We start from the raw sequence: 25,902 nt of genomic DNA, 5'->3' as shown, positions 1-25,902 counted from the left end.
GTGGCAGCCTGGCAGTGCTGCAGCTTGAACCCCCGACCTTCTGGTCAGTAACCCAGAGCCTTAACCACCAAGGCATCACTTCCCCCATATATCACTATTTTGACTAAATAACATTTCAACATGTGTGCCGTTTTAACTTTCTTTTCTCCAATCTGTCAGTAAAACTCCTTTACTGAATATTAGCTTTTATGCTAATACTAATAATTCTCAAGTCTGAAGGCATTGATTAATTTTCTGTAACAACTTCAGGGCTTCAATAATACTGAATGTATAAAAAAGAAAAGTTTGAGCTACTGGAATAAAGTTGGTTTGACGTTGGACGTTCGATATTCGCGGAAATTAAGGGACCGTCTCTAAAGTTACATACAACATTGTTAAACACGTTTCTAACTTCAATAGCATTTGAAGGGAATGACTTACAGTCATATAACCAACTGTAAAGTGTTCATCTAGGTGTCAGGTATGACGCACACCTTTTAGATTTCTGATATTTAATAAAATAAACTATTAAATCATATATAAAAAATTGCCATGTATTTCACTACTGCATGGGGTCATACACAAAATAATGGTGGGAGTGTCATGGTCTGGGGCTGCATGAGTGCCGCCGGCACTGGGGAGCTACAGTTCATTGAGGGAACCATGAATGCCAACATGTACTGTGACATACTGAAGCAGAGCATGATCCCCTCCCTTCTGAGACTGGGCCGCAGGGCAGTATTCCACCATGATAACGACTTTTGCCTTGCTAAAGAAGCTCAGGGGGAAGGTGATGGATTGGCCAAGCATGTCTCCAGACTTAAACCCTATTGAGCATCTGTGGGGCATCCTCAAACGGAAGGTGGAGGAGCACAAGGTCTCTAACATCCACCAGCTCCGTGATGTCGTCATGGAGGAGTGGAAGAGGACTCCAGTGGCAACCTGTGAAGCTCTGGTGAACTCCATGCCCAAGAGGGTTAAGGCAGTGCTGGAAAATAATGGTGGCCACACAAAATATTGACACTTTGGGCCCAATTTGGACATTTTCACTTAGGGGTGTACTCACTTTTGTTGCTAGCGGTTTAGACATTAATGGCTGTGTGTTGAGTTATTTTGAGGGGACAGCAAATTTACACTGTTACACAAGCTGTACACTCACTACTTTACATTGTAGCAAAGTGTCATTTCTTCAGTGTTGTCACATGAAAAGATATAATCAAATATTTACAAAAATGTGAGGGGTGTACTCACTTTTGTGAGATACTGTGTGTGTGTATATATATATATATATATATATATATATATATATATATATATATGTATATGTGTGCGTATATTATATATATAAAATCTACACACATATATGCACACATACACACACACGCACACACACACACACACACACACATATATATATATATATATATATATATATATATATATATATATATATATATATATATATATAAATTATTTCATTAATAGGACATCTATTTTTTGAAGAAAACCATTCAATCCAGTACGGGTCATTTTGACCCCCTTTATGCATTTGTGAAGGTTTTTTTGGTTCATGCATTGTAGGGTTAAATATCAGAAATCGAACACTATACAGTTGGTCTTGTGACTGTAAGTCATTCCCTTCAAATGCTATTGAGCTTTAAATTATGGTATATTTTGTGTATGAGCCCATGCAGCAATAAAATACATGGCAATTTTTTATATATGATTTAATAGTTTATTTTATTAAATATCAGAAATCTAAAAGGTGTGCATCATACCTAACACCTAGATGAACATTTTCCAGTTGGTTATATGACTGTAAGTCATTCACTTCGAATGCTAATGAAGTTAGAAACGTGTTGAACAATGTCGTATGTAACTTTAGAGACGGTCCCTTAATTTCCGCGAATATCGAACGTCCAACGTCACACCAACTTTACTCCAGTGTCTGAGCTCTGTTCTAAAGAAAGTAATTAAACAGCAAGCACAATGACCTGTAAGCACAGGGCTGGGTGTCAAACCGCGGACTAGTCGACTAAGTAGGTGGCATATTAATGCGTGTTCGTTTGCGGCATCACGCACTACGTAGGCACAGTGTTTAGTGTAGTGGAGAGTGGATTGGGCGCGGTTCTTTCTGTGTGGTTCTTCCTGTTGGTTTGTGTTGTATGAGGGGCTACAGCGGGCCAGTTCACGGTGGGAAAGGATGCCTCTGAGGCCGTGTTTACGCCGGAAAAATGCAGCTCTACTCTGTGTGTCAACGGTTAAAGTCAGACGAGATGGATTTTGCGGATAATAACGTTATCGAGTTATTTTGGGAAATGAGGCCTAGCAGGGCGAAGAGTCGGGCTTGAGGAAATCAGTGTAATCAGGTGAGATGAAGATAAACAGCTAACTAGCTACTTAACTAATATTAACTAATGTTAACTAGTCTCCCTCAAACTGTAAACAGAATGATGTTTGTGCTACACTGAGGTGCGCTTGACCAGAGCCGTGTTAGCTTTTAGCTTCACCCGTAACCTTGCTAACTCTAAACTCATAGCTGGGGATATTTCTCTATAAAGCTTTTTATTTCCCTGGAGCTCCTTATATTTAATTTCGGTCAATAATGTGATGTTATGTTGTTGTTGTTTTTGTTTTTGTTTTTGTTTTTAAAGTGCTAACTTGTTTAGCTAACCTACAACGCCGTGGCGAATTTAAATAGCCGCTACTGGTTTGTACTCGGCTACAAAAGAGGACAAAAAACATGACGAGTGAACAATTTCCTGTTAAATATATAGATTTTGGAGCCTGGTTGTTAATAAATTACCTTGAAATCATGTCATGATTATTATTTTCTTGTCTCTAGGAAGAAATTCACGGTTGTCATGGCAACGAGGCATCCTTTCTGTGTCTGCATTTTTGTGTTTTGTGTGTGTGCACGCGCGCACAATAATCTACAAATCAAAATCTGATTATGTATTTTTGTTCATTTTTGACTAATTTAATTTAAAATGGTCTCATGTGGGACAATATATCAGCAGTATTGTGTTTGTGTGTGTGTGGGGGGGTGTGTGTGTGGGGGGGGGGGGGATGGAATTATGCTAGTGATAGTAGGAATGATTGGAATGATGGTATGGTCTCTTATGGTGGTGATAAACATTGTGATTGACTTTTGTGAAGTGCTGAAGCTCGTTATACATCTTCCTCGTTGAAGCCGGTGCAGGCGGACCGCGTGATGGACGGATTAAAGTGTTATTATAAAAATTCTGGACTGTTCTACACTAAGTTGAAAAATGGCGGTGTGTGAGGGTGTAACTTTAAGGTGTATTTTTCTCTCTGAGCTCAGATTCAGTCTCAGGACTGTATGTGTTTTGTATTAACGATGTCCGTGTTCCCTTTAGCTATGGCCTCACAACTCCAGGCGTTCTCCTCCCCCTCGGTTTCCTCCAGTGGTCTTTCACGCTCAAAGAAGCTCAAGCTGGAGAAGCCTGCATGGGATGGCGAAAACAGTTATGGTTTGCAGAGCCCGGGACAATCCGGAACGTCCTCGCCCTCAGCTCCGGATTTCAACTCCAATTATGGCTCTAACGGCCTCGGCATTCCTTCTTCCAACACCGGCCGCGAGCACACGGTCGTACGAGCAGCCGACAGCACCGGCAGCGTCCCTGGGCCTTCCTCCTCCTCATCTTCCTCCTCCTCGTCCTCGTCGACGTTGTCAGGACACCGGGGCAAAGACGCTTACCAAAAGCAGAGCGGTGTGAAGAGGAAGAGCGAGGAGGTGGAGAGCAGCGACAGCGTGCAGATCCTGGAAGAGCTCTCTGCCCCTGTGCTGTCCAACCGGGCTGGCGGAGCAGGAGGAGGAGGAGGCACCACTACGGCACAGTCCATCACTCACTCCACCTCCACAGCCAAGAGCAGCAACTCTCACAGTGAGGGCGACTACCAGCTGGTGCAGCACGAGATCCTCTGCTCTGTCTCCAACAGCTACGAGGTGCTGGAGTTCCTCGGACGCGGCACCTTTGGACAGGTCGCCAAGTGCTGGAAGCGCGGCACCAACGAGATCGTGGCCATCAAGATCCTCAAAAACCATCCGTCTTACGCTCGACAGGGTCAAATCGAGGTGAAGATAAACTTCAGTATTTCCAACCCAATTTTATATAAAAATGTTAAAACATTTTTTTTTGTTATTTTCCATAATTCAGCCACAGCGACACCCGACACATCTTTTAAGCACTGTAGCACACTCGTAGGAAAGCACTATCCGCCCCCTTCCGTATACACACGCTCACAGATGCCCGTGATTGACAGGGGAGAGAGCGAGAGTGTGCCATTCCTCCCACACAGAGAGCACGGGCAGTTTCGCTCTCTTTCGGACCCGGCCACGCATGGGTGTGGCTTACTCGGGATTCAAACTCACGATCGCAAAGATAATTTGATTTTCCGTTTCACATTTGTCATTTAAATCACCCATTTAGAGTCAGTTTGTTGTCTGCTGTTTGTACAGATCCAAACAGTCAGACCCTTTGAAATAATAAACACACATACGGTGTTGTGAAAATGTATTTGATTTATTCTGTGTTTGTGTAGATCTCGTATTAAATAGTTTCTGAAATTAAAACAAAATCTAAGATAAAACAAAGGCAGCCTGAGTAAACACACAATACAGTTCATAAATGATAATGTTATTTATTGAAACAAAAAAGTTATCAAATACCAACTGGGCCTGTGTGAAAAGCTATTTGCTAATCCCATAGTTACTGGTTCCTCAAATCCTCAAAAAGACTGCACTGATAATGTGGTTCAGCTGGACTAGACGCAACCAGGCCTGATTACTGCAAACCCTGTTCAATCAAATCAACATACAAATAAAACTTTCAGCAGCATGAAGTTGGTTAAAAGGTCTTACCCAGTAACACACTATGCTGAAGTTGAAAGAAATTCCAGAAATGATGAGGAAGAAGGTGATTGAAAGACATCAGTCTGGGAAGGGTTACAAAGCTATTTCGACGGCTCTGGGACTCCAAAGAACCACAGTGAGAGCCGTCATCTCCAAATGGAAGAACTCGGCAAAGTAACGAACCTTCCCAGAAGTGGCCGACCTTCCAAAATTCCTTCAAGAGCACAGCAACGACTCATCCAGCAAGTCACAAAAGAGCCAAGGACAACATCAAAGGTCCTACAGGCCTCTCTTGCATCAGGAAAGGTCACTGTTCATGACCCCACTATCAGAAAGACACTGGGCAATAATGGCATCCATGGAAGAGAGGCGAGGTGAAAACCACTGCTAACCCAGAAGAACATTAAGCCTCGTCTGAATTTTGCCAAAACACACCTTAATGATTCTCAAACCTTTTGGGAGAATCTTCTGTGGATTGATGAATCAAAAGTGGAACTGTTTGGAATACAGGGGTCCGAATACATCTGGCATAAACCAAACACTGAATTCCACAAAAAGGTCATCATACCTATGGTCAAGCATGGTGGAGGAATTGTGATGGTGTGGGGAAGCTTTGCTGCTTCAGGGCCTGGGCAAGTTGCAATAATTTAGGGAAACATGAATTCTGCTCTCTACCAGAAAATACTAAACGAGAATGTCCGGTCTTAAGTCCATAAATTGAAACTCAAGACTCATAACTCGTAAGTGGATTATGTAGCAAGAGAATTATTCAAAGCACAGGAGTAACTCCATCTCTAAATGGCTAAAAAAAAAAAAAACAAAGTTAAAGTTTTGGAGTGGCCTAGTCAAGGTCCTGACTTGAAGTGATTGAGGTGCAGGACCTTAAACGGGTAGTTCAGGCTCGAAAACCCTCCAGTGTGGCTGAACTTCAGCAGTTCTGCAAAGAAGAGTGAACCAGAATTCCACCACAGTGCTGAGAAAGATTGATCTCCAGTTATCGGAAGTGTTGCAGTCATTGTATAGGTGGCACATACAGATTTTAATTTTAAGGGGGCAATTTGTTTTTCACATGGGTGATAGGTGTTGGATAATAATTTTTTTAGTGCTTCGATAAAAATAAATCATTCAAAATTTGTTTGAAAATCTAAAACTATTTAGTACAAGATGTACACAAAAGCAGAAGAAATCGGGATGGGGCAAATACTTTTTCACAGCACTCTATAGACATCTGTGTGGCCTTGGAAATACAACTTGATGGCCAAGAATGGCTGGATGGAGGTCTGAAAATTGAGGAGTCAAGATGATCAGTTTCAGAAACAAGGTGATGTCTAGTAGTAGCGCTAAAGCTTCACCTGTGTAGCCGTGTCTTTAAACGTTTCGACTCCATCCGTTTCCGTAGGTGAGCATCCTGAGCCGGTTGAGCACGGAAAACGCAGACGAATTCAACTTCGTGCGCTCGTACGAGTGCTTTCAGCACAAGAACCACACGTGCCTGGTGTTCGAGATGCTGGAGCAGAACCTGTATGACTTCCTGAAGCACAGCAAGTTCAGCCCGCTGATGCTGAAGTGCATCCGGCCCGTCCTGCAGCAGGTGGCCACCGCGCTGATGAAGCTCAAGAGCCTGGGTCTGATCCACGCCGACCTCAAACCCGAGAACATCATGCTGGTGGACCCCATCAGGCAGCCGTACCGGGTCAAGGTCATCGACTTTGGCTCGGCCAGCCACGTCTCGAAGGCTGTGTGTTCAACCTACCTGCAGTCCAGATACTACAGGTGAGTGACCACTGGCTTCCAACACACACACTGCATATGATATAACATAATGGCATCATTTTATTTCCTTCTATTCACTTCTATTTCCTGTTATCTTTGACATCTTTTTTAATGATTTCCACCTGCTAAAGAACCCGTTGTGTTTTCTCGCAGAGCTCCTGAGATCATCCTGGGCCTGCCGTTCTGCGAGGCCATCGACATGTGGTCTCTGGGCTGCGTCATCGCCGAACTCTTCCTCGGCTGGCCACTTTATCCCGGAGCCTCCGAGTACGATCAGGTCGGCACAGGGTTTAATGCTGGATACGTTAAGGGTGTGCCTTCTGCCTCATTTTAATATGTGAATATCTACGAATATAGAGAGCAAGGGAAAAGGCGTTTTTATTTATTTATTTTTTGTTGTGGAATCTAGTAGAATTTCATCCTGTCGGTGTCTCTACGTGCTTTGTTTGATATACAGAATTATTAAAACGCACACCGACTATTTCAGCCTCGTAGCTCTGTAGTTCATTCGTCCATTGTGAAACTGTGTAGGATTTTATTCGCTTTGCGATCACACTAGTGATGGATATTTATAACGATCTGATATTCAGGACACGGATTTGCTAATGAGAGAATGAGTGCACAGGAATAGCGGTACTATGTTCATGCCCTCCAACGTTAAGGAGAATAATTCACTTTCGGCGTTGTCCTGTCGCAGATCCGTTACATCTCGCAGACACAAGGTTTACCAGCGGAGTACCTCCTGAGCGCGGGAACAAAGACCAGCCGGTTCTTCCACAGAGGACCAGATGCCAGCTACCCTCTGTGGAGGCTCAAGGTCTTTTAGCTGCGTCTTTTTATTTCATTTATTAACTCGTAATGAAAATTAATCCTAAAGTTGAATAAATGTATTATATTTTTTTATTTAGACGCCGGCAGAGCACGAGTCAGAGCTTGGCGCCAAGTCCAAAGAGGCTCGGAAGTACATCTTCAACTGTCTTGATGACATGATGCAGGTAATTATGTTTTTTTTTTTTGTACCTAATCATTTTATAGCATTAAAAAAAATGCTGAATAAACTAATTTACTACAGTTTGTTCGTTAAAGGCGAAGAATATTTCGCTCTCTAGCCATGCAGAACGTGACACCCGTGTATATATACCCGTCTCTTCTCGGCTGCAGGTTAACATGACGAATCTAGAAGGCACGGACGTTTTGGCGGAGAAGGCAGACAGGCGGGAGTTTATCGACTTGCTAAAGAAGATGCTCGCTCTTGACGCAGATAAACGGATCACCCCGACGAAGACCCTTAACCACTCGTTTGTAACCATGACCCATCTTCTGCACTTTCCCCACAGTGCACAGTAAGCTGCTCCTACCGGGGCATGTTTATAAAATAATAGCGCGTAGGATATGGAAGTGCATTTGATATATTCGACAGCGAAATGAACAAAATTATTCTTATTTGAAGTCTTTATAAACGTTACACCTGAGCTCTTCGGTGTCCCTTTTTGTAGCGGGGGTTTTTAATAGGAGTGGGGTTTTTTCCCCTTCATTTCTTTCTTTGCACAGTGTAAAGTCCTGTTTCCAAAATATGGAGATCTGTAAACGCCGATGCACCGCCTTCGACAACAACAAGAACCTCTTCAGCAACAGCAGCGGGCCGAGTGCAGCCACCAACCTCACCGTGACCTTCAGCAGCCAGCTCAGTCAGCACAGTCAGGTGGGCACACAAACTCATATACGACCTTGAAGAAGTCCTCAAGCATTTCTTTCCATTCAGTTTAATCGTAGTCTGTATCCATATCCATGCATACGTAATTGCATGAGTTTACACAGACAACAGCGTGGTCATGTTTCCATACTGACGTCCGGGGGTCGGGTCACACGGTCATACGATCTAACTCCATTCGCAACATGGCGTCCGTGCGGTCAAACTGATGCATGCTCTGTGAGACTAAATACAGCAAGGAGCAGCAGGCAGACATCTTTCTTTTTCAACGGCAGAGAAATTCACAGACGCGTGCATCTGGACGGGTCTGAAACTAAAATCAGATGACTGCTGAATGAGTGGGTCATTTTCTCGGAGGAGGACGGAGGAAAACACCAGTATGGCCGATCCAGAGCAGAGTGTAAAATAGGAAATGACCCCAGGTCAATAAATGTGTATGAGAAACACCATTTTTATTAAATTCTTTGGCTAATTTGGTTAATAAGAGAGATTAGATTAGTTTGTAAATGTTTATGTAAAAAACAATAAAGTATATTTTAGTGACGATCGGTTATCGTTCTTTATTAGAAAGTAAAATGAGCAATGAAAAGCAGCAGGCTGATTTTTACCTGGTGTGAACACATGATCTTTCCCAAAACAGAGCATATTCAGCTCTTTCCTTTTAGCACCAGCTCTGATAGAGGAAATATTTGACGATTTTATTTTGTTCAATATGAGCACAATGTTATAAATCAAGTGGTTTTTTTTGGGGGGGGGGGGGAGGGTGGTATTCTATAGCATTCAGATCACTTTCCTTTTGAGCACCACGCCCATGAGCTTCTCTCCTTTTGTCTTTCAGCAGATGGCGCCCTCTGGTGGCCAGTCTCTGTCTCTGAGCAGCAACGTTCCTCTGCTCAACTACCAGCCGGGTCTGTACCAGCAGGCCACCATCAACATCCCGGGTCTGACCCAGCAGAGCGTCCCACTGCAGACCAGACACACGCAGCTGTGCACTCAGACTGAGCCCTTCCAGCAGACCCTCATCGTCTGCCCACCCACTATACAAGGTCCTACTACTACTACTGTGTGTATGTGTATATGTGTGTGGGTGTGTGTGTGTATGTATGTGTGTATGTATATGTGTATGTATATATGTATATATATATTACACTCACACCTTCCATATCTGATTCTAGTTATATCCGAGGACTGAAAAGTTGAAATGAAGCCCTGATTTTGCTTGTGCTGCGATTATCTTGGTTTGGAATGACTGTAAAATTCCGGCTCTTTATCCCAGCAGGACTTCAGCCTTCCAGTAAGCATTCGGGATATCCAGTGCGGATGGACAACTCTGTCCCCATGGTCCCCCAGAACCAGTCCGCTCAGTCCCTGCACATCCAGCCCAGCATGCTGACACAGGTAACACTGCAGAGAGTGTGTGTGTGTGTGTACCTGGATTTAGTAGTCTTCCAGTCTTTTGTGCATTCGACATGTTTTAATGAGATGATTTGTGGGATGGAACAGCGCTCCTATGTGTGTTATTCAGTTTTGAGTAAACCGACGGTGCTTGCTAGAGTTTTATTTTTTAGTTTTGTTACGTCTTCAATACTTCAATCTCTTAGAAATGTGGAACAGATTTCACAAGATTTTTAATATCACTGTTTTCTTTGTTGTATGGTTTCCCTGTCCTTTAAAGAATGAATTAGTTTTAGGTAGGTAAGTGGGCAAAGTTTACGTTTTACAGGTGCACTTCTTATTTATTTATTTATTTATTTACTTACTTATTTATTTAATTTATTTATTAAAAAAAAATCCTCAATCCAAGTTGGTTTGAAATGCTCTCACTATAAACATCTGTATTTTATTTTTCCAAGCAGATGTTGTCTATTGAATTAGAATCTTGTTTTTTTTTTTTCTTTTTTTTTTACTTGTTCTGTGTACTCGGAGAAAACGCTTCGGAACAACGGATGCCATGCAACAAAGCCTCGTTTACGTTTGCATATGCCACAGTGTCGTCATTTTCTATAACTAAATTCATGACCCAGTAATATGACCATGTCTCCAGATGTTCCAGGGTTTGCAGGAAAATGACAGCTAGAGTCTCACTCATCCTATTTTAATTCCCAGCCATCAGGATGCATGGAGTTTCATTTTAATTACAGAGATCATTCTGAGAAATGAGTACTGTCCATATGGTTCTTTTGTCCTTAATTGTCAGTATTACAGTCATACAAGACTGCATAAATTTTAATGAACTAATAATAATTTCCCCTTCTTTTTTATGGCTCTCTGTGTGCGTGTGTGTGTGTGTGTGTGTGTGTGTGTGTGTGTGTTCTCACGATGGTGTTTGATGAAACGAATTGGCGAGTCACACTCTCCTCTTCCCCAATACGGTGTGTTCTAACCTCCTCCAACCCCCTCCTCCTTCCTCACACCCCTCCGTACCCCCCCTGCAGGGCTCCTGCACACCACTGATGGTCGCTGCCCTGCACCCCCCTGCAGCAGGAGTGCCCCCCCTGTACCCACTGCCCCTAGCATTGAGCCGTTCGTCTGCGATAGCAGGGCACCTGAAGCCGAGCACAGCCATGCTGGTAAAGCCGTACCACGGCTCCCTCGCAGCCCCCTGCTGTTCTAAAACCTGTTCTCTCCTCCGCCAATCCCTCCCTCTCCTCTCCTCCCCTCCCCTCCCCTCCTGTCCAGCTCGCTCGAGGGGTAGCAGACACAGCATGATGGGACGCATGTGGCTTCACCCAGCCTGCGCTATTACTGCTACACACACACACACCCCATATTCCACCCAGGAGTTGTTTTAGTGGTTAGGATTCTTCCAAACAAAAGAGTAGACTCTTCAAATACTAAATACATATGTGGTAGTATAAGACAAATGTCATGTGACCTGAAAGTATGCCTCTGTTGAAACAGTTTGTGTTATTAGGTTTCACACTTGTTATATATATATATATATATATATATATATATATATATATATATATATATATATATATATATATTAATTATATATATATATATATTAATTATATATAATTAGTGTGTGTACACTACCGGTCAAAAGTTTGTGGACACTCGACTGAAACGTTTCTCATGATCTTAAAAGGCTTTTGATCTGAAGGTGTGTGATTAAACGTGTGAAATCGGTGTTGTAGTTAAAAATATAATCGTGCCGACATATTCGTTTCTTTCATTAGAAAACTAACATTTTATTCACAAAATAATAATTTGTTAAACGGATGACTCGGAGAGAAATATTTGGAAAAGCAGCCGATGAGAGTCCAGCGTCGGTGTGAACCTCCTTTTAATACTGTTTAAAAATCATCTCAGGGAAATTCCTCAAGACATCGGTCGAGAAAATGCCAAAAATTCATTTCTGGAAATTCTCGGCAAAAAGGGTGCCTACTTTGAAGATGCTAAAATATTAAATTATTTTGATTTATTTTGGATTTTTTATCGCAACATAATTCCCATAGTTCAATTTGTGTTACCCCAGAGTTTTGATGACTTTATTATTATTATAAAATGTGGAGAGAAAAAAATAAAAATAAAGAATGGGTGTGTCTAAACTTTTGACCGGTGTTCCAGTTCATCCCAAATGTGTTCAGTGGGGTTGAGATCAGGGCTCGGTGCAGGACACTTGAGTTCTTCCACTCCAACTTTGGCAGACCATGTCTTCATGGAGCTCGCTTTGTTAACAGGGGTATTGTGATACTGGAACAGGTTCGGGTTCTTGGTTCCAGTGGAGGGAAATTATAATGATGCAGCATCCAAAGATGTTTTGTACAACTGTGTGCTCCCAACTTTGTTGCTGCAAATAAAAACATTCTTTTCTGAAGCCTCAAAAAAACCAAAATAAATAAATCAGCTGTTTCAGCAGAGGAACAGATGGTTCAATATGTTTGTCTTTCGCAGTCCTTTGTTTTTATTGAACTTCATGCTACCATGTAGGCGTAATATAGACAATTATGGATTTGCGCTCTGCTTTATACACTTATACGATTTACACGCTCTCCGACAAGATGCCAGGTTGATCGTACAGATCATACGCCAAAGATTAAATTGATGACTAACAACTGTTTGTGTCTGCTTATTTTTACAACTAGATTTGACCATATGCAGCTTTGAGGAATAACGAGCGGTGCCGTTATGTTGACTCTGACTAAGCTAAAGGTGGAGTCTGTTGGACAAAACTGAATTAATGAATTTATTAAGCAATTGACTTTTTTTTTGTTTGTTTGTTTGTTTATTTTCTTGACATTTCTAACATTTAATTTTCTCATTTCTAGGTCCTTTTTGAGCATCACTTTCCATGTAGCTAGCACGGCCTCACCTCTGTGCCTCTTACTTTGGTGGAAACTTCCAATGCAAAATTTATTGATTAAAAAAAAAAATCCTTTTATTCCAAAACCCGATCATGTGACTAAACAAGACGCTTCTCTCACCTTCTCATCCTCCGCTTTAGTTTTCTTGCCAGCTGCAACCAAGACCTTCCAAGTCTGCAGAAGGACACCTCAAACTTAGGGAACATGTTAGGGACTGTTCTGAATGAAGTTGGAGCGGGAAAATGTTTGTGATTTGATTTGACTTGTCTTGTATTAAATTATAAGGTGAATTTTTTTGGTCACGCGTGCACCAGGTTCACCGCTGGTTGCGGTGTATTTCAGCCACTCGGGGGCTGATTAACACTGTCCACGTGAGAAGGACTCGCAGGCATGCTGAGAGCAGATTTAGCCATGGCTCTGACTTAACCTCTGTTCAGTGCAGGTTTTTTTTTCTTCCTTTTTCCAAGGCTGTAGATTTGTGCATGGTTTCCTATGAGCTTGTTGGAGACACTTTCCGTGTATCAGAGCAAGAGAACTGCCTGACTGACTCCACTATCTGTCTCTGTGCTGCATGTGCTTGTCCTACACGTGCCATTCGACAGACGTCCCGACTTTGAAATAACAAAAACGAATTAATAATCTAAAAACCCAAGTAATAATTGCATGCTTCTGTTTGTTGTGTGTTTTTTAGCAGGGCTGGCCTGCGGGCACACAGCAGATCCTCATCCCGTCGGCATGGCAACAGATGCCAGGCATGGCCATCCATGGCACCGGTCAGCCTGTCCTTGCTGACTCTCCTATGAGTTCTCTATTGGCTGATGGCTCGAGTCAGTCCAGTGCCAGTTGGAGGTTTGTGCCACTCTCCCAGCACACACTTTTGACCTGTACCCATAATTCTTAGACTTGGACTTAAGCGTATTGAGTGAGTGCATATGTTTGTTTATTCTTGTGTCGTTACCGTGCTGTTCCTGCGCTCCATCAGGGGGCGACATGGCGGCCAGTGTGATGTCGCACAGCAGGATGCTGCACAGGGATGCCACATGACCTCACAGACTCTCAACTCCGGCGCAGCCAACAGTCGGGCACAGCAGAGCGGGGTCAAGAGGTCAAAAGTGCGCCATGCAGAGAGCAGAGACGGGTGAGGAATAACTAGTGGGCTAATTTAGAATTTATAATTTTTTTTACAACTTTCAAAGGCAAATAATCCATATTTGGATGTTTGTGATGGACCTTGTGGCATAACGTGATCAAATAGGATTGGAAAAATGCGTGCAGTTTATGGCATGCTTTATTTTCACATATTTTGTCATTCTTTTCTAATTAAATATAGAAAGATATCATTTCCATTTATTGGAGTCACGTTTTTTCTGTAGTTGGATCTGAAACTACGCAGGTTATGTAGTACCTGTGGATTATAGTCTATGTAGTGAACACACACACACACACATATATATATATATATATATATATATATATATATATATATATATATATATATATATATATATATATATATAATATATATGTGTGTGTGTGTATGTATGTATATATATATATTTTATAAAGGGATTTGGGATTGGAAAGGGCAGATTTGGGAAGTGAAGCTACTGTGGGTCAAACACAACGATTATGAAACATTAAGCTTTATGATACGATTATATGGTATGCTTGCTTCGCCTTTCTTTACTTTTCAGCTTCCTTGATTTATACCAGACTATCTCGTAGCGTTTGCTGATTAATATTCAAATACATACTGTACAGAGTGTGATTGAGTTGTTGTGTGCTCTGCAGGCCCACGTCCTCTGCGCCGCACACCAGCGGTGACCCTTCACAGCCGATTATCATTTCGGACACGCCCAGCCCAGCCGTCAGCATCATCACCATTCCCAGTGACACGGAGGACGAAGACGATGCCAAAGTCCCTCCCGCAAGGTGATTGGCATTTATTGCTCTGCCTCGTAACCGCGGTGCATTCTGCAGCGTTTTCATTGCTTATTCAGCAGGAGAAAGTGCTCATTCAGAAGTCATTACCTTTCGAGTAGAAACAGGCTCAAGTATTTTATCCCCAAGGAAATTTCAAGTACTACTTACGAATCCCAGTGAAATCCCATCTGTCGGTGTGATCAAGGTACCGTGGATCGGTTTCCTTGGAGCACTATTTATATGACAAAAGATCATTTGGACTGATTGAAAAATAATTTTCGAAACAAAACAATTATGCGCGCTAGCACGCTGGGGTTGTGAAAGGAGCAGTCCTCCAGGGCCATGCCACCGACCTGATTATGTGCCAGTTAGAATTACATAACTAGAGATTTTCTATAACATGGATGTTAAGATATAATTCTGCCAGTGACAGAAAGAGTGGCAAATATAAACAAATACAAGGAATATTGGTGAAAATCTTTATTCTTATTCAGGATTAAATCCTAATCCTGCACTCACATGTTCATTCTCATGCAATTACAGTTTGCAATCCTGAACCCAAACAGCTGTGAGAGCTGCACAAATATCCAGATCAGTAGCAGTTAACCCAATATCACACATCATGTGAGCCTGCGTTATAGATGGGCATACCTACTCTGTGCCCACCTCCAGCACTTCAAGATCAGCTGCTTGAGACCTCTGTGATAATCTTATAGACTGGAAATATTATCACCATGACGCATTCGAGATTATCGTTAGAGAAATAATCTTCTAATCTAATAATTGTTAAAGACTTACAGTGATACACGTCCCGTACGTCATTCTCTCACCCTGTCTCCGCGAGAAAAATGTCGTCTTGGGGTCCACAGCCAATAAAAATCTCAACCTGACCATGTTACTCCTGTTCTTCAGTCTGAGTCTTCTCAGCACTGTTCTGTCATTGTTTTATGGATGAACACGCTGTTTAAAAGCACCAAGCATCGACAAATCTATGCGTATAATCCCTCGTCTGCAGTGCGAACCAGCGTGCGAACGTCATCAGCTGCGTGACGGTGCACGACTCTCAGGACTCGGACTCGTCCACCTGCAGCCCTCTCAGTCCGAAACGCTTGCCCGAGACCAGCGGACAAGCCTCCAAGTCCCTGGCTGTAGTGATGCCCTCGCTGAAGACTCAGATGTGGGAGGGGGCGACCAGCGGTATGTCATCACTGCATCACAGCAATCCTGAATTAAAAACGACGGTTCTCTCGTTTATGTTCTCATGTGATTTTTTTTTTTGTTCGTTTGTTTGTTTAATGTTTCAGAGCAAAGCAGCACAGCATCCGTGAAATTGAAGAAGACTTCAGCCCTCCAGTCGTCTCGCTCAGGATTGACCAGCAGCGAGCGGCATCAGAGAACCGTCACCACCAAAACCCAGCCTCTCAACCTGAGTCAGGTAGAGCCAGTCTGCTGTAGATTACACTGTCGCTCACACCCCAGAGACACCAGCGGAGATTTTCATATGCATCATTTGTCAATCTTTTAGTCAAGTTGTGAGTTAATATTTGCGTAAGCCAAGGTAAAAAAAATTTATCTGGATTTAGATGTTTTGGAAACACTGATTTTCTTCATACTGGTGTGCGAAGTGTGGTCCTGACCCAGCACATGTGTATATAGTGATGCCCACAAAATGTAAAAGTTCAGGTGTATTGACAGGAAAGGAGGGCTCAAAGGCAGAGGTGACTCACTTCTGTGGCAATAAGAATATTCAAGAATACATAATAATAATAATAATAATAGTAAGCAAGCACTAAATCTTCAGCTGAGGTGTTTGTTTATGGTTTACGGCTATGCGCAGACTCCTTTTTCTGTTAATACGCCACCACGTCTTTTCTCATAATCGGCTGATTCGTTTTTATTTGTCGTCATTTATAGGGTTTTTTTTTTTCCTCTGGCTTGCTTTCTTTATCTTTCATATTCTTTAATTAATGGCAGTAATATAAAACAACCGGCTTTCACGAAATGTTCTCGATGGCGTTCTTAGTCCGCGTTTTTGATCGAGACAAAGCACTTCTGTAAATCGCTCCGGACAAGGGCGTCTGCTGAATGCTGTAAACTTGCTATGATTTAAATAAATAAATAAATAAATAAATAAATAAGCGGTTTAAACTCGACGGGATAATCCAAATCGGAAAGCGCAGTAATCCGTGCAGATTATACGATTCGAAGACGATCACGTCAACGTTTATAGTAGTTAGTCGGCTTATGCGCACTCGGGGAGCAAGAGTAGGGTACAAGATCACAAAGGCTGCTGATGTATTTGCAGTGACGGTGTACTTTTTGCAAAGCTGCTGTACATACTGTACACTCATGGGGTTTATAACCAGGCAGATCCATTAAGCATTAATGTATTGGCTAGGCTGAAATCCAGGTGAGCTTAAGGCCTACTGTGTTACACAATTCGATACTCCTAGGAAAAGCTCAACTAGAGCCAGAGCCATATCGCCCTGCAGCTCTCGCCTGGTTTCCCACTGAAGCTAAGCAGGGTTGAGCCTGGCCAGTACCTGGATAAGAGACCTCCTGGAGAAAAGTAATGTTGCTGCTGGAAGTGGTATTAGTGAGGCCAGCAGGTGGCGCACACCCTGTGATCTGTGTGGGTCTTAATGCCCCAGTATAGTGAGAGGGACATTACACTGTGAAAACAGCACCGTTTTTCGGATGAGGTGTTAAACCGAGGTCCTGACTCTCTGTGGTCATTAAAAATCCCAGGACACTTATTGTAAAAGAGTCGGGGTGTAACCCCGGTGTCCTGGCGCAATTCCCCCATTGGTTCATGACGCTCTCTGTCGCATCATCCAGGTGGATGCTACACACTAGTGGTGGTTCAGGGGAGACCCCCCCCCCAAAAAAAAACACTTTGAGTGTCTAGAAACGTGTTGCATAAATGTAACTGTAAGCAAGTATATGTATGTAATATAAAAGTTAGACCAGTTAGCTGTTAAATAAGGTCAATATTCCATGCAACAATTTGCTGTATGATGAAAGGCTGTGTATGAAATAGCCTACACAACATCCACAGTGCAATAGGGCTGAGTGGTATGGGCAATGAGTAATGATGATCAGTAGTCACTGATGTTTCTTATAGCAAAGACACCAGTTTCTTGAGAACCAGATGGATGAACACAACTCTTATATCAGTCAGACGTTCGACAGTATCAGCCTTTGGCTTGTATATTAATTTGAGTATGAAGACGGAGAAGTGTGCCAGAAGCACGGCTGGCTGAGGGTAAAGTAGGGCACAGATAGGAGCAGCAGCTCAGACTGTACTGTTCAGACTGTTCCTCTGGATCTTGTTTGTTTGTTACACAAAAAAGAGCACATGCATAGTGTGCGTGCTTGTATTTTTATTATTTTTTATTTTTTCATGTTGCTTTTTATAGAGTGTTTTTGGAAGATGGTGTTCTAGTCAGTGGGGAACGCTTTTGTAACAGAGCAGTGATGTAATATGAAAAATAAAGATGTTTGTACAATCTGTAGCAACTGATGTTTCATGTAACAAAGACGCTTGTATAACTGGACAAGACACCGAGACACAGTTTCTTAAGAACTCGATAGATGAACAGGTACACAGGGAACGTAGCACCGCTTTCCCCACCAGCCCATGTTTATGGGCGTTATTTCAACTCCGCTGTATGTATAGATGCGCTTTCTATTTACGCCGTCACGCAGTACGCAGACTCGAGCTCATTTGTTGCTATGCGTGATTTGTCAGCTCTTCTCTACGCAGACCGTCACGATTCAGATATTGTGTCGTCACGGCAATGACGCTGATAGGGTAAGAGTTCCAGTTCGTGTTTAAAAACCCTCAGCAAGGCGACTGTTAATACTACTGATTTAATATCTCATCAGCGATGGTACTGCAGTGGTCCCTCTTTTTTTGCTGATTAATGGAGCTGATCAACTCTGCAGAAAAGCTGTGCATAACATTGGTGCACAAAGAAAAAAGTTTGAATCTGCCTTGCTGTGCAGAGAGAGAGAGAGAGAGAGAGGGGGAAAAAAAAACAGCCCTCAGCACTTTTTTGGACAGCAGACATCATGTAGCCTATAATATATCTCAGCAGAAGTCTTATGTTCTGTGTCCTTGTATGTCTTCCCGCTGCAGGTCCAGCAGCCTGTGACGTCCTCTCATGACAGGTCAGGGGGCGGATCCCTGAGGCGTCAGCCCACATATCCTCCCGCGGGTCCGTCGCACTCCTACAGGCTACGCGAGGCTTCGCTCTTTAGCTCCGCCCCCAACCTGTACGCCTACCCAGCCTCGGCTGCGCTGGCCTCAGTGTCGCAGGCCGTGGACCAGCTGCACAACTCCGCCGGCTCTTCCTCGTCCTCCTCCATCAGGCACACCCGTGCCACCGGGCCTTACTCTGCCTCGCTGAGTCTGCTGCAGAAGAGCAACGCCATGGGGCTGATGGGCCAATCGGCCGCCTCGCACTGCCAACAGCAGCAGCTCCCCGGGCAGCCGTACCCCCTCAGCCAGAGGAAACTCAACCAGTACCCTTACCTGTGAGACATGGTCACATAGCACACCAACCTGATTATGGAACTTTTAATTATTGTAGGATTTCTTAATCGTTATTTTAATACTAGTTTTGTTTTTACATAGTAGTAGTGTTTATTTTAACGCAGCTTAAGTTAAACCATAGAGTTAAATCAGATCGTCTGATCTAATGTGTAGTTGACATCAGTTTACATTTTGTTCTCAAAACGTAACAGAAGGTGTGACTCTATAAAAAAAAAAATAATAATAATAATGTCATTTAGCACTATCAGTGCCGTTCAAAACACGTTCTCGCTTTAGTTTTCATCATGCTCTTATTGAACGACGGTATCATGTTTTTAATGAACTTTAACCCTATTTGGACGGGATTAGTTTCTCCGGGCAACTCCCATCATGATGTTGCACTTTTCTTCTCCGAAATAAAACTCTTGCGTCCGGACAGCGATTCAATTAATACAGGACGAAGGAGTTTATGTCGGGGTTTTATATGAAATAAAGCTTTGAATATCGGGAACGTTATTGGATTGTTTACAATTGATATTTATTTATTTATTTTTCTCAGTAAAATGAACATTATATGATTAAAGATACAACTGCTCATCATTCTTTTTTTTTTATTCTTTTTTTTTTAATTTTCCTAGAAGATGCGGTGTTCGATGATATTGTGTAAGATGTGAATCAGCAGCATCGTGCTTTTCGGATTTCTTAATCATTGATTAATTCAGTGTTGCAAGTGGGAAAAAAAAAAACTCAAATCGAGTACAAGAAGCAGTAAAGTCCTCGTGCCGTCGGGATTAAAACGATCGGGGTAGGGTATGATGTTCTGGAATGTTCTCAGGAGGAAGGAAAGGAAGACCGTCGTGGCCGAACCGGATGAACCTAATCACGTCCAAATAGGGTCTGTTTTGAATTTTGTTGTTTTTTTGTTTGTTTTACTGACTTCATGTATTAATCATTTTTAACTGTTTATTTACAGGTGCCTTTGACTATATTAGCACTTATTATGTTTTAATATATTTTCTATGAGTGTTTCGTTATGTTGCTTTTCTGTGTGTGTGTGTTAATGGATATTGTGCTGACAGTCGCATGTTGTTTATGTAGAGTCCTAGGCGCTACATAGTCAGATGTTTTTAGGCTGCATCAGCGAAACGATTAACTGAGCGAGCTACGAAGAGGACGATGACGACGCACGAAGGCGGTTCTCTGAAGCGGTGGTGTGTCGTCGGTGATGTAGATCGCTCGTAAAAACAACAGTTAACATGGATGTGTTTGCTCATAAACTCGTGCCTAGTGCATTGTGTGTCGTTGAGTCCGAGTCGCAGAGCTAAGCCTGCTTTTCACAAGCTTCTTATTAGTGGACGTTCTGCTCTAACTAGAAGATGGTGATTTCGGTGCTTTTAGGCTGATCATGTGTTCGTTTAGAATAGATCAAAACTTGTGCAATTGTGGATGTTTCTACTCTTCTATCAGAACGTGGAGTGTAAAGTAGACCAAACTACGGTGACGTCCTGATTAAATATACATATTGTATATGCACAATAAACATTTTCAGTGTACATTGATCATGTGGTCGTGTGTGAGAGCTTGTGTTTTTCCTGAATATACTAAACGAGAGTGACGCTTTATTCATGTGGCGTTGGGAAACGTGTCATGTTAACGCTATCGTCAGTGATTTTGGAATAGACTGATGAAGTTTTTTTTTTTGTTTTTTTTTGTTTTTTTTTTACATTTTATTGTTATTTTTTGTTGTTGTAAGCTGCTCAAATACCAACGAATTCAAAAAGCATAAAAATTCCTGACCCAACTTGTAAAGCCCTACGTCTGAGGACCGTGTATACCTTCTAGTCTCTGTCAAACATTTGAGGATAAAACAGTTTATTTTCTTTTCAAATTTAGTATCGCTTGAGTTTCACTGACCCGAAATGCACCTAGAGCTGTGCGAGAGGCATCTGGAGATTGTGTAGAAAGAACAAAAACCCAGAAGACTAGACCGAAGTCTTTAAATGACAAATAAAGGTCACAGATATGTATGTGCTTATCGTTTTCTTTAAGACAAACCTGGTTAGTTTTTAGTAGCCTAAAATAACTTAAAAAAAATATGATGCTCATTTATTCAGTTTTTTTCTTTTAAATGAACAGATTAAAAAAAAAAAAAGAAAGAAAGAAAAAAGTACGTATTAGTAAGGAGTAAAAGTCTCATCAAAAGTCAGTCGGTTATTAATGAAAAATTCAAAAGTTTGATAATCATGCTAATATTTGTAGTTATACAGTTTGACCCAGACTTAAGCTTGACTTCTAATCTGATGTCAGATCTAATTTAATTGGATGGTTTAAGCCCTTTTACCAGTACACATTGTGAGGAGCGAGTGGAGGGTGATGGAGACAACCTGCTAAATCACACGATCTCCACCACCAATGGCAGCGAGGCGGACAGCTCATCCCTCCAGCTGGAGTACTGTCTTACCACCGGTGCGTGTGTTCAGTTTGTTCTTAGGGCTTATTCGTCATAATCGCACTCTCCGTCATCACCCAGACGAGGATCGGCTCCCTTTCGAGTCTGGTTCCTTTGAAAGGTTTCTTCCTTTTATGTTTTTCTTAGCCGCTGTCGTCTTTGCTCGTTACAGATCTAACTCCACGTCTGGATTTCTGTAAAAACTGCTTTGTCTTGTTTTATAGACGATATGTACAGGGTGTCCCAAGAGTCTCCGTATACAGGGGACTGTTCAGCACCACGTGGGTCGTGCCTTCGTCAGCGGGTGTTCGTGGACGTCCGCTTCTCGGTCGGTCCGCAACACTTCCAGGCTTTTTGAATTTGTTAATAAGTTTGGCGACAGTGTCGTGTGTGTGTGTGTGAGAGAGAGAGAGAGATGTGATGTGATGTGCTCGCCATGTTTCCTGTTAAAGTCCATCGCAACCTTCCCGATCCAGCCATGAGAACGATTTTAACGCTTTCTTCTTCTGGCAAAGGCGTTCTTAAATATGGAAAAAATATTGAAGACATTGTGCAAAAAATTTGGGACACCCTGTAGTGTTAAACATGCTATATGAATGAAATGAAATGAACTCGAAGGGAATCGGGGCAGCACAGCGGTGCAGTGTGTAAAAGAACAACAGGAGTCCTAAAGCTCCAGTTCTGTGCCTTAATCAATTACAAAGATAAACTTCACTTCTCTGGTCCCTCTAAATAAAATAAATACATTTTTTTTTTTTTAAAAAAAAAGGTTTAAACGATGGATCAGAAAGCCCCAGTGTTTGTGTTAGAAAGGTTTTGATCCCCCTTCCAAAGTGTAAGGAATTACAGTTTAATCAAAAGGTATCTGTTTGTTGAAGGTTGTACAAACAGAAACATCATATTGATGAATAAATCTTGAAAGAGTCTGACAAATCCTCCTACCACAGTGGTTCCCAGCCTCGTTCTCACATGTTGGTGTTTTTCCCTGTGTAAACACACCCGTGTTGACTCGGACAAGGTCTGTTAATTAGCTCAGCAGTTTGATCAGGTGTGTTCGAGCAGAGCAGAGCAGAGCAGAGCGAGAGAACGTGCAGCGCGGGAGAGTTTGGGGAACTTCCTGTGAATTTCTCAGTAATCCGACCCCACTTATAGAGCTCTGACGCCCTGCAGAGTCGAGTCGAATCTAATCTAATCGAATACATCTGGTCTAATACTCAGATCTTCATTATGCTGATCAGATTTGGGATGAAACACTGCAGAGCGATTTCCAGAAACAGGCCTGCATCCATAAGTACACTTATTTTCATCCATGAATACAATTGGGAATAGTGAAGGGAATGGAGTATTGCTCTCTTGGTATAATATGGACTGGATTTTTTTATTTTTTCCCCCTTTTTTAATAATCACTATCAATTTCTATATCTAACTACACATGTCTAGATGAGTGTACACTACCGGTCAAACGTTTAGACACACTCATTCTTTCTTTCTTTAGTCCCCCAACACCCCCTCCCCCCGTCCCCCTCCGTCCCGCTGCATTTTAGAATAATAATAAAGTCATCAAAACTCTGGAGTAACACAAATGGAATTATGGGAATTATGTTGTGATTAAAAAATCCAAAATAATCTGAATAATTTAGTATTTTGGCATCTTCAAAGTAGACGCCCTTTTCACCTAGAATTTTCCAGAAATGTATTCTTGGCGTTTTCTCACCCGATTTCTTGAGGAATTTCCCTGAGATGATTTTAAATAGTATTAAATGAGTTCACAACTATGCTAGGCTCTTACTGGCTGCTTATCAGAATATTTCCGTCCGAGTCGTCTGTTTAAATTTTTGTTTTATTTTTTATTTTTTATAAATGAAATGTTAGTTTTCTAATGAAAGAAACGAATACGTCGGCACGGTTATATTTTTGTCTACAGCACCGATTTCACACGTTTAATCACAAACCTTCAGATCAAAAGCTATTTAACATCATGAGAAACGGTTCAGTCGAGTGTCCACAAACTTTTGACCGGTAGTGTGTATCACTGTATTCTCTCCACAATAAGCCCAATGGGTCGTTTATGTTTTCAGTGATTAAACATCTGGCTGAAAGATGCTTTCTACTTTTAAATACATCACTCTGATGGCTCATTTCATGATGTGGTGTTGTGTCGGACCGCGTTACTGACGTGCTGAATTGGCCTGTAAAGCCATTCTAGAGCTCATTATGGCTGGAAATGAGAGGAGGTTACTAAAAGCAATCAGAAAGTAGAACAGGGTCTGCGTCACTGGGGGGCATTCGCATGGCCGTGACCTCTTCATCCTGTTTTTAATTTTGTACTTTTCAAATGATTCAAATGATTCATTTTTTTAATATTATGGACAGGACACTTTTATTCATATTCAGGAACTGGTGTAAATGTGCTAGCAGAGATAAGCTCCTGTCTTTCAAAGTGAAAAGACATTAATATTTGGTCGGTGCAGTGTGTAGTCTGCTGTCTCACACCTACAGGGTCCTTATACTGTATGTAGAGCCCTGACCATTACGCCCATATGTGCTTGTTGAACATCTTGTTCCAGATTTCGTTCCCCTTTTACTGTTCTAATAACCTCCATTCTTCTGGGAAGGCTTTCCACTAGATTTTGGAGCGTGGCTGTGGGGATTTGTGTTCATTCATCTACGAGAGCATTAGTGAGGTCGGATGAAGAGATCTGAGGAGCAGACAGCATTCCAGTTCATCCCAAAAGTTCTTCCTACCTCCCGAAATATTCCCATGTTGCCAAGATTCACCATGACCCTGATCAAAGTGGTTACTGAACATGAATGAATAAATGAATAAGGAAAAGTTTTAAAGCAGATTATTTGGGACTTTTGTGGAATAAAGCACAACAACACGACGGTGAAATGGCGCTAAATAAAATACACCTCATGATAGGAGGAAACAAGAAGTGAAGCTGGAGCTGATTTCTTTGCAGACCAGACTGTAGATTCATGACGCCCAGTCAGCGAGTCATGTCGGGTGATTATACAGATAAACACGCCCCTTAGGTGCGGTCTCCGTACAGGTTCAGATAAACACGCCCCTTAGATGCGGTCTCCGTACAGGTACAGATAAACACGCCCCTTAGGTGCGGTCTCCGTCCAGGTACAGATAAACACGCCCCTTAGATGCGGTCTCCGTACAGGTTCAGATAAACACGCCCCTTAGGTGCGGTCTCCGTACAGGTACAGATAAACACGCCCCTTAGGTGCGGTCTCCCTACAGGTACAGATAAACACGCCCCTTAGGTGCGGTCTCCGTACAGGTACAGATAAACACGCCACTTAGGTGCGGTCTCCGTCCAGGTACAGATAAACACGCCCCTTAGGTGCGGTCTCCCTACAGGTACAGATAAACACGCCCCTTAGGTGCGGTCTCCGTACAGGTACAGATAAACACGACCCTTAGGTGCGGTCTCCCTACAGGTACAGATAAACACGCCCCTTAGGTGCGGTCTCCGTACAGGTACAGATAAACACGACCCTTAGGTGCGGTCTCCCTACAGGTACAGATAAACACGCCCCTTAGATGCGGTCTCCCTACAGGTACAGATAAACACGCCCCTTAGATGCGGTCTCCGTACAGATTAAGGGTTTTTCCTCGCCACTGTCGCCCCGGGATTGCCTATTAGTCATCTAAATCTATCTACATTTGCATTTCTGTGTCTGTTTGTTAAAAGCATGATAGAAATTGAATTCCCTTGAAGGCCCCCCTCCACCTTTTTGGGGTTAATGAGTTCCACCGTTCTCCTTGCTGTGATGCATCCATGCGCTATAATGCACACAGCTAACGCGTTTAAAAGGGAAGCGTTTGTAATGATCAAGATATACATGTACGTGTTGTTTAGAAAACTCATTTCTCAACTGAGTTTACTTTCATGGATTCATTTGTTAAAAGAAAGTCTTTGCCCCCATGCTGAAAGCCTAATACCTTCCAATTAGATTTGTGGTGTTAATGGTTACTGGGTCCAGTGGTACACTTAGGTATCTCACAAACACCTGATGAATAGCAGTGTTTATTAAAACAAGCACCATTCGAAATGAAAACAGATTCATCATATCCTCATGTCGAGGAGGCACAAAACTTTACCCTCATGCAAAGTTCACTGCAAAATGTACAGGTATCTTTATTGCAGAGAAGATCCAATCCTTTAAATATTAATGTACTTAACACTCTGTATAATCCCTTTATTTATCTTATTGCACCCTAACCCTTCATGATATTCTCGTTAAATGTTTTTATTTGTATATTGTTAAGAATTATTTGCTCCCTGGTTGTTGTGCCTTTGTCACGGTTTGGTTACAGTTATTTTT

General features: G+C 42.2%; 1 protein-coding gene across 16 annotated transcripts; it reads left to right on the top strand.

The window, feature by feature from the left end:
• Positions 1–1,874: 1,874 nt before the first annotated feature.
• hipk1a (homeodomain interacting protein kinase 1a) lies at positions 1,875–22,312 on the top strand. Of its 16 annotated transcripts, XR_008387905.1 has the most exons (19): positions 3,054–3,257; positions 3,360–4,078; positions 6,255–6,628; positions 6,782–6,905; positions 7,326–7,445; positions 7,537–7,623; positions 7,790–7,971; positions 8,180–8,330; positions 9,178–9,385; positions 9,616–9,737; positions 10,775–10,909; positions 13,344–13,501; positions 13,635–13,790; positions 14,444–14,584; positions 15,591–15,772; positions 15,880–16,010; positions 18,717–19,114; positions 19,751–20,007; positions 20,211–22,312. XR_008387905.1 is itself a non-coding variant. In XM_053643283.1 (18 exons), the coding sequence occupies exons 2-18, from the start codon at positions 3,362–3,364 to the stop codon at positions 19,767–19,769; spliced, it is 3,405 nt and encodes a 1,134-aa protein (XP_053499258.1). In that variant the 5' UTR covers positions 1,875–2,018; positions 3,360–3,361; the 3' UTR covers positions 19,770–22,312. The 16 variants fall into 16 exon arrangements, 15 of the variants coding, with proteins under 15 accessions (XP_053499258.1, XP_053499257.1, XP_053499252.1 ...); XM_053643283.1 differs by lacking the exon at positions 3,054–3,257 and adding an exon at positions 1,875–2,018 and having other exon boundaries at positions 19,751–22,312; XM_053643282.1 differs by lacking the exon at positions 3,054–3,257 and adding an exon at positions 1,896–2,348 and having other exon boundaries at positions 19,751–22,312.
• Positions 22,313–25,902: the final 3,590 nt, after the last annotated feature.

Source organism: Ictalurus furcatus, chromosome 15 (genome assembly GCF_023375685.1).
Source record: "Ictalurus furcatus strain D&B chromosome 15, Billie_1.0, whole genome shotgun sequence".
Lineage (NCBI taxonomy): Eukaryota > Metazoa > Chordata > Actinopteri > Siluriformes > Ictaluridae > Ictalurus > Ictalurus furcatus.
The sequence above is the reverse complement of the archived record's forward strand: the minus strand, read 5'-3'. Positions and strand labels throughout refer to the sequence as shown.

Bases quoted from the DNA above. Each gene is read 5' to 3' on its own strand.
- hipk1a (XM_053643277.1), top strand. From the start codon at position 3,194: ATGGACGGATTAAAGTGTTATTATAAAAATTCTGGACTGTTCTACACT. The intron at 3,258-3,359 runs GTGTGTGAGGGT...TGTTCCCTTTAG, and splicing joins CACTAAGTTGAAAAATGGCG to CTATGGCCTCACAACTCCAG. The intron at 10,910-13,343 runs GTAAAGCCGTAC...TGTGTTTTTTAG, and splicing joins AGCCGAGCACAGCCATGCTG to CAGGGCTGGCCTGCGGGCAC.